At 37.4% G+C, this 8355-nt stretch overlaps 1 protein-coding gene across 1 annotated transcript; it reads right to left on the bottom strand.

Annotated features, from left to right (window-relative positions):
- Positions 1 to 1317: 1317 nt before the first annotated feature.
- LOC134813820 (neuropeptides capa receptor-like) lies at positions 1318 to 7653 on the bottom strand. Its single transcript, XM_063821699.1, has 5 exons — positions 7548 to 7653; positions 4365 to 4508; positions 3959 to 4094; positions 3081 to 3192; positions 1318 to 2861 (listed from the first exon to the last, which is right to left on the bottom strand). The coding sequence occupies exons 1-5, from the start codon at positions 7651 to 7653 to the stop codon at positions 2355 to 2357; spliced, it is 1005 nt and encodes a 334-aa protein (XP_063677769.1). The 3' UTR covers positions 1318 to 2354.
- Between the last annotated feature and the right edge of the window lie 702 nt (positions 7654 to 8355).

Raw genomic sequence — 8355 nt, 5'->3', positions numbered from 1 at the left:
TTCCTTAATATATTCTTAATATCATTATCATCAATCTGATACGAAACACGAGCATTATAATTGTTACTAAATGACTAAAATTACACAAGTGAAGATAAACAGTGGATATTCTCCTAGCATATCTAATAACAAAACATACAATAATAAAAACCTGATCTGGAAGCTCCTACTGATGCCCAATCCAGACAACTCCCCTAAGTTTATCACGTGACTATTCCCGTTCAGATCAGCAGCGTAGTTCTGCGGAGTAAGACACCGGGCAGCTGTATTAGCGAAGGTAACGTTCCACTGACCAAACGAGTAGAGACCTGCCGTTGTGAGGTCAGTGTTATTACTGTTGAATTGGAGGTTCGTAGTAAGATATCTTTTAAGGTCCATTAAAAAGATATTTGATATTTTCGTCGCTTTTGAGTTTTGACCCTTTCATAGAATGTTTTATGTTGGAACATGCTAAACTATTTCTTTTTATTCTTACAATTTTGTAAATCAGATTTAATAAACTTACCGATCCTGCCTCCTCGTATCCTCTTATCGTATAGGTCGCCAGTATCTACAACTGAAGTGACTGTGTCTACACTGTCCACTTGTTGTACTGTCTTACTGTGTGTATAGAGAGGTGTATTCTACCAGTTGAGGGGTGGTGGTGTAGTCTCCATCTGGGTGGTAACCATGGTAACGGGGTGGTTATCATAGTAATAGGCTGGTTACCATATATGGTAAAGGGGTGGTTATCATAGTAACTTATAACTACAAAGCTACATGGCTAGAACTAGAAGTACCCGACTTACCCCCAATAGTTAATCATATTCATTATTTCTAGTACTGAATCAGTTATACTACTGATATCGACACAAGATGCTACCAAAGCCTCTCTCACGCTACTAAAATTTGGATTTTTTTAAACGGGTCGTCAGCATTTAAACGTGGAGTGCCTTACCAGCATTTCTAAACGCTTTTTGATCAAAGTGATTCGAAGCTTCTGAGTTCAGTTGGCCTTGCATATGTGAACCATGTGTGAACCACTCTGGCAGTGCTAAAGAAAATAACACGTGATACCGAGAGAGGGCTCACCGTAACAGAGAGAGTGGTTTTGTTGAGTAAATGATATAAAATGAGCAAGGTTACTACTTATCCCGCGCGGAGTTCAGGTGGTCTTCAGTATCGAAGTTTCCTCGCATAGCAGAAGAAAACTTACTTACTTTCATTGCTTGTGCGGCAATATTGGTTATTTTAACTCGTAATTTTTCTCTTTTCGCGCTTTAAAAATATTTCACTACTTCAGAGTACTTGAAAGAAAACTCAAGAATACATCGATTTAAGGAGTTTGTAAAATATAAAAAAACATAAATAACTATCGGCTATTATCCAGAGTTCGGCATAAAACTACAGTCACCGCGATAACTGACAATGGTACCCTACTTACTGCCTACTAGGCTATGGCTACCATGGTATCCCCTCCAGAACCAGCTAATTGTCGCCATGGTCACTATTATTTCCAGATGATACTAAAAAGTTGTGATTATTCCTGACCCGTAAAGGTCGACCAGTTTGCAATACTGAATACACCCTATTGACTCTGCGAGTGTGCAGGTACTTTTACTTGTTTATTTGTGCCAACACGAAGAGGTACAGGGGGTACAGTTACCTCTCCGTGCTCAATGTTATGGGTTCAACTGGAGCACAGTATAAACATATCCACCAATGATATGAACAAACCCTCAGGGATAATATGTTTTAATGGAGGCCAAATTGTGTATCTTATCAGCTCTGTTTGTTTTGTCTGTGCAAACAGCCTCAGTTTTAAAAGACACTAATCATCAGTGGATTGTTTACACATTGGAATCAGTCACTCCTCTAGGAGCAAAGAGTAGTGTTACAGCTCAACCTTTACGGGTTAAAATATTGTTAACATAAGCACTTCAGCAGACAGCTTGTATCAACTATAACAACTCATGAGGAGGGACCCTGCCAAGATATCTTGAATCTTATAAGCAGGGTAGTGGGCACCCTTCAGGCCTTCAGAACACATACTTTATAGTGAACTGTAGACAATAGTACCAAACTAAGCAAGCTGTAGCGCGTTACTAGTAAAACTAGCAGTCCTTCTGTTCCTCATAATCCTCTTTCTCACACTTTGTCTCTTTCTCTTACCCTCTAGTTCCATGGCCAATTTGTCACTGTATTAATACGCTCAAAAAATATATATCCGATTTTTTGGCTCTCTCTTAGTCAGTTTGCGGGGACTCTGGTGGGTGTCTGGTTACTACAGTAACAGGGTGGTTACTGGTTACTATAATAACAGGGTGGTTACTGGTTACCATAGTCCCTCTATAGTCTATAAGAACTGTATAAAACTAAGCAAGCTGTAGCGCGTTACTAGTAAAACTAGCAGTCCTTCTGTTCCTCATACTCCCCTTTCTCACACTTTGTCTCTTTCTCTTAGTCAGTCTCCGAAGACTGGCCCTGATAGCCCTACTAGACACCACATACAGAAAGGGGTTTGCAAAACACCCGATATAGTAGACAGAATACCCGATCATCTTGAGGTCTAGAGAACTGCTCGGGATCAGGATAATGATGGAGTAAGGGGTACAGGAGCAGAAGATGACCAGGCAGACCAGAGCTGCTCTGATGATGACAACGAGGTTGTTGGTGGTGTGGACCTCGCGGTGCTTGCCTGCTAGGATCTTGCTGATGATGAAGCCGTAGATGATGACGTCGAGGGTGATGGCGCATAGGAAGAAGATGATGAAGCGGGATAGTTGGAAGGGGAGGTGTAGAGGGGAGTCCGGGGTGAAGTCGCAGTAGTGGTAGTGGAGAGTAGGGTGGGTCAGGTTGGATACTAACGGTGTTTTTAGTCCCTGGAAGGAGAGTATCATTAGTATTATCGAGCCAAGTGACAAAAAATGAACTTATAAATTAATTAATCACTTAACCGTCTCGCCATACTAAGATACCCATTTTTATTTTAAAAAGATAATCTTCGCAAGATAACAAGATAAGTTACATGTTCAATAAATATCGAGGGTATACTTTCTACAGTAGCACTATTTTGTTAAGTTAGCTACTAGCGGACTCACCAAAGCAATAATAAAGACAAGGATAGTGTAGACGGCGGGTATTATCCAGCCAAGAGCCATTGCTGTTTGCAAAATGACGCAGTACCTCTTGTTTGCTATTCCTGACTTGTACCTGACATATTTGCAAGGTAAAACTATGGTATCGTAGCAGGAACAATAGTTTTTGATGATTACGATGGTTACAAAAACAATGTATGTGTAAAGAAAACAGAAAACTTATATATAAGTATATATACATATATATATGTTTACATTTATATGTACCTTACAAGACATATTTATGGCGGCCTAATTTGCGACGACCGAAATTTTGGCGGTCGAAAATATGGCGAAATTGAACAAAAACCGTCAAATTTCGGACGTCACAGAAAATAAGGGTATTTTTCATCATTTTTGGTGACAGTAAGCAGTAAGGAAATTTCTGAAATTCGGTAAAATCATGTTCAAACTTAGTCTGTATTAGGACTGTAAGACTTTCATGTTAGCACATACATGTATTTTAATGCAAATTTAAACTGTATTGCTTGACATTCAATTCGTCATTGGTGTGGTGATAATTTGTCTCAAGATGCCAGAATTTATTTATTTATTTTACTTGATATTACTTTTTAGAAACAAAATGAAGCAGTGAAGGCACAGTCATTGAAATAAGCTAAAAGATAATGCGACGGATTCTATTACGACGACCGAAATTTTGGCGGTCCGAAAATATGGCGAAATTTTCGGAAAACCGCCACATTTCGTACGTTATAAATATGTCTTGTAAGGTAGCCAAGCAAAATTAACTCTCACTCGAAAACCACCTAGGAATCCCACTATAAGTAATTTACGATTCAATTCAAACTAACAGATGTTAATTGAACTACAATATACATTACCTCATAGGCGAGTAAACCGCTACCAGTCTATCCACAGCGATAGGAAGAACAGAGGACAAGTTAACTGTGAACAGATAGCTCCCTATCAGTGGGATGGCGGTGCACATTACTCCTTCATCTCTACCGAAGAAGTAGTCTGGGGAGAGAGCGGTTTTAGATATCTTAACAAATGTTGAACGCCACCTTCACCAGACACCATATGCGATCTTTTTAAGGAGAATGGATACTTTATGAAGAAATTTATGGAAGAAAATTTATGGAAGAAATTTATGGAAAAAATTTCTAAAATATGAGGGAGGGGATTTTTTAGACGTTTTGAACTTTATAAATGCAGTTAAGCCCAACTTCCACTCCTCCCTTCCTCCGCAAGAGGTTAAACTGAGATCTAACCTCAACCTTTACTTACTAGGAGCGGTAAAAGCAACTCCCCACAATGAGAAGGCCAGATCACTGCAGGCTAAGTTGATGTAGGCTTGATGGTAGGACTTCTTATATCGGCCCTTGATACAGAACAGAGACACCAAACTAGCGTTTATCAGAACTGAACTACCTGCCGGAGTTGGAACATTTTGTTAGTTTATTTAATTTTAACAGGATGACCCAGTCTCCGCCCTTGAAAGGGAGCTTAATACTCTGATATAAGACTATATGGACCAGTTCCATTATTTCCTGGTATTGACTACTCTAACATGTTTAATACACCGGTAAATTCAGTTGTAATGCTTCCAAGAGAGTCCTTAAAACAGTTACAGTATTATATTACTTAAGTTATAATACACTTTACACTGAATGGAGCCTTACAACCTTTAGTAAAACCCTCGTATCTTATCAAAGATATTATTAGTTTTATGGTAATAAAATCACCCGGGTATTCAGCTGAAAGTTATAATGCAACTGCAAGGGTATTCTAGGACAATGTGAATCCTAGACAAAGGAATCCTAGACAAGGGGATCCTAGGACAATGTATTGAGTATGTAAAGCACCCTGATAAGCAATGCTGAGTAGTGTAGGTTTATTTAATGGCCTGGAAGTGCTAGGAATTGTTATTATATCATATAGTCGTAAGGAATTAAAACACAGAAGGCACAAACAAGTTTACTTTGTCACATAATCTTGATGATATCTGAACATGTGTGAAATTGAACAAATAATGATATACCAGCTTAAACCCCTTATATTATGTACTATGGATCAAACAACACTGCTAGTACCACGCACCAGTCACATAAGTCATTATCGGGTGGTAATATGTTAACAGTGTCACAATTAAAGTACTGCAACATGGTCAAAAATAGGGTTATTTCGTCACAAAAAAATTCTTATAACTCTGTTAGCTCCTTGCTGGCAAAATAAATAGTTCATTGATGATAAAGTTACATAGTATTCTAATAGAGGTATAGCTCTTCAAAATAGGGGCAAGACATGTTTACTTTGTCACATCAGTAATTATTATAGGAGTTAGGTAATTGTCATCAGATTAACAGATCTTTTTTTGTAGTTTGGATCGATTAATATAGGCAATTAAGCATCATATGTCAATTTTAACACACTATCTTGATATTGTTGGGGCAGGGAAAGTTAATTTTGTTACATTTTCAGTGTCTTTGACAAATTAATCTAAAATTGTTAAACTTGAGCTCTGATGTTCTGGACAATATTCTACCAATCGTTTCTGAAAGAATGCTGAATTCTAATAGAGTTATAGATCTTCAAAATAGGGGCAAGACATGTTTACTTTGTCACATCAGTTATTATTAGAGTTAGGTAATCGTCATCAGATTAACAGATCTTTTTCGTAGTTTGGATTGATTTATATAGGCAATAAAGCAGCCTTTGCTAATTTTTACACACTATCTTGAAATTGTTGGGGCAGGAAAAGTTAATTTTGTCACATTTTTAGTGACTTTGACAAATTTAACCTAAAATTGTTAAACTTGAGCTCTGATGTTCTGGACAATATTCTACCGATTTTTTTCTGGAAGAATGTTGAATTCTAATAGAGTCATAGAATATATAGATCTTCAAAATAGGGGCAAGACATGTTTACTTTGTCACATCAGTTATTATAATATATATAGTTATTATAAGAGTTATTATAAGAGACTATTTCATTCTATAATCATTGTTTTTAACCTATTTACGACATATCATTTTTTGTGACAATGTAAACATCAACTGATCTTAACTTGCATCAACTACATTGTCATCATATAAAGTTTTTCCGCCTTTCAAACCCAAATCAGATATAAATAATTCGCCCAAAATTTAAAATTCCATATATTGTGACAGAATTAACCTCATTTCCCAATAAATAAGTGCCTGTATTAGCTAACTATTCGAAACAAAATGTTTTAGGGCTATGATTGGTAGATCAACCATCAAATAATGAGTTAAAAGGTTTTTAAGGACACCTCACAGTAGAATAGAGGTATGGTATTCTGAGTGTGACAAAGTTACCCAAATATTGCCTTGTAACCGTTCGATCCGTGCCCTTTAACCAATGTTGTATCATAATTGTTAGATTGACCTAATCTACTATATTTCAGACCAAGGAATGATAATTAGACAACTGCAGTTAACTAAGTCACACAAAATGTGACATTTGAACCATTATAGTGCCTAACAACATTAAATTTTCTTTCTGAGCAGTGCATATGGGAGTATGGGTTACGTGGCTAATGTTCAGAACTTCTGAACGTGCTAGGTTAATATATGTCAAAATTAAGCCATTTTTTTGACATATTTTTTTAACGGCCAGGTAGCGCAGTTGGTTAGAACGCCTGTCTTACAATCGTTAGGTTGCGAGTTCGAAACCCACTGACTGCCTGGTCGTGGGGTGAGCGTCGTCGACGTTCAGCTAAGGATCATGACTGGTCTATGCAGCCCCCCGGTCTACTCAGCCGAATACTCGAGAAATCGGGTGTGAGGGTTAAATGAGGAGCTGCAGATTGCAGCAAAGTCTCGGACGAAGAAAGTATGGTACACACTACCTTAACCGTCACTGGCCAAGAAGATCCTTCGGCTTCCTGTAATTGGCTGGTTGCACTTGTGTAACATTGTGGCTGTTGGAATACACCGAAGTAAAATAAGTGTCTAGATAAAAAAAAAATCGTCGAAAACGCTATCATTTTTGTTTACCAATATCCTGAAACTCAACAACAATTGACCCCCCGATAATTGACCCCCGACAATTGACCCTATGTAATTACCATAACCATAACCATAACCATAACCATAACCATAACCATAACCATAACCATAACCATAACCATAACCATAACCATAACCATAACCATAACCATAACCATAACCATAACCATAACCATAACCATAACCATAACCATAACCATAACCATAACCATAACCATAACCATAACCATAACCATAACCATAACCATAACCATAACCATAACCATAACCATAACCATAACCATAACCATAACTAATTGTCATGCTAAGCCCTAGATTTCACAATTGACCCCAGTGTAATTACATAGGGTCAATTGTCGGGGGGTCAATTGTCGCGGTACCATCTGATCATTTGTCGACTTTCTCTACGCCCGCGATTTCTTATCTTTGCACCTGAACCTTGCACCTGAACCTTTCCAGTGTTTTTATGTAATAAGAAGACTCGTGCATTCTCTAGGGAGGCTCTGGGTCCATTGATTTCGTCCATTAGACAGAAGAGTACCATGTCAGGAATTGGAATAGTTGTTGATGATGGCAACTGATAATACTCCACCAAAAACGAACGACTTATATACCACATTTAAATCGTAATCATTTATATCATTGAGCAATATACTACGCTACAATCAATGCTATTCGTAACTAATTATATCTGAGAGACCACATTTGAATCGAAATCGATAGTTTGTTCCAGCAATTTACTACGCTACAATTAATGGCAAATTATGCTAGTCGTAAATTGCATCCAAGATACCATACATACCATTCAATTTCATAAAATTTGCGGTCATATGATCTGGTAACCAATCAACTATTCACGAACACCTGTTCGGAGAACAACTGTTCGGCGAACAGGGGTTGGGCTATCTGGATACTGCCTAGTATTGTTGAATAAGCGCTTCAAAAGTAAATGCATGGTTTTTAGCTAAGGCATCTAATTTTATACTTTTGTAAAAAAACATTTGAACAACGTTTTGATTGTAACTATAAATATAATACTACAACTTACAGCAATAAATCATTATATACTTACTCTTTATTGACTGACCTGGAATCTATTGTATTGATCATGGTTACTTTCTACAGAGCAAGCAGATCAATCTATTCAACAGCGAAGGAATCAAAATGAGATTAGATGGAGACCAAATTTTAGCTAAGGTAGCTTCCAACTAAATATACGTGCTAAAAATCTTTCATTTGGTATTTA

Source organism: Bolinopsis microptera, chromosome 4 (genome assembly GCF_026151205.1).
Source record: "Bolinopsis microptera isolate Bmic1 chromosome 4, MBARI_Bmic_1.0, whole genome shotgun sequence".
Classification (NCBI taxonomy): domain Eukaryota; kingdom Metazoa; phylum Ctenophora; class Tentaculata; order Lobata; family Bolinopsidae; genus Bolinopsis; species Bolinopsis microptera.
Note: the sequence above shows the minus strand (reverse complement) of the source record. Positions and strands in the feature narration are given on the sequence as shown.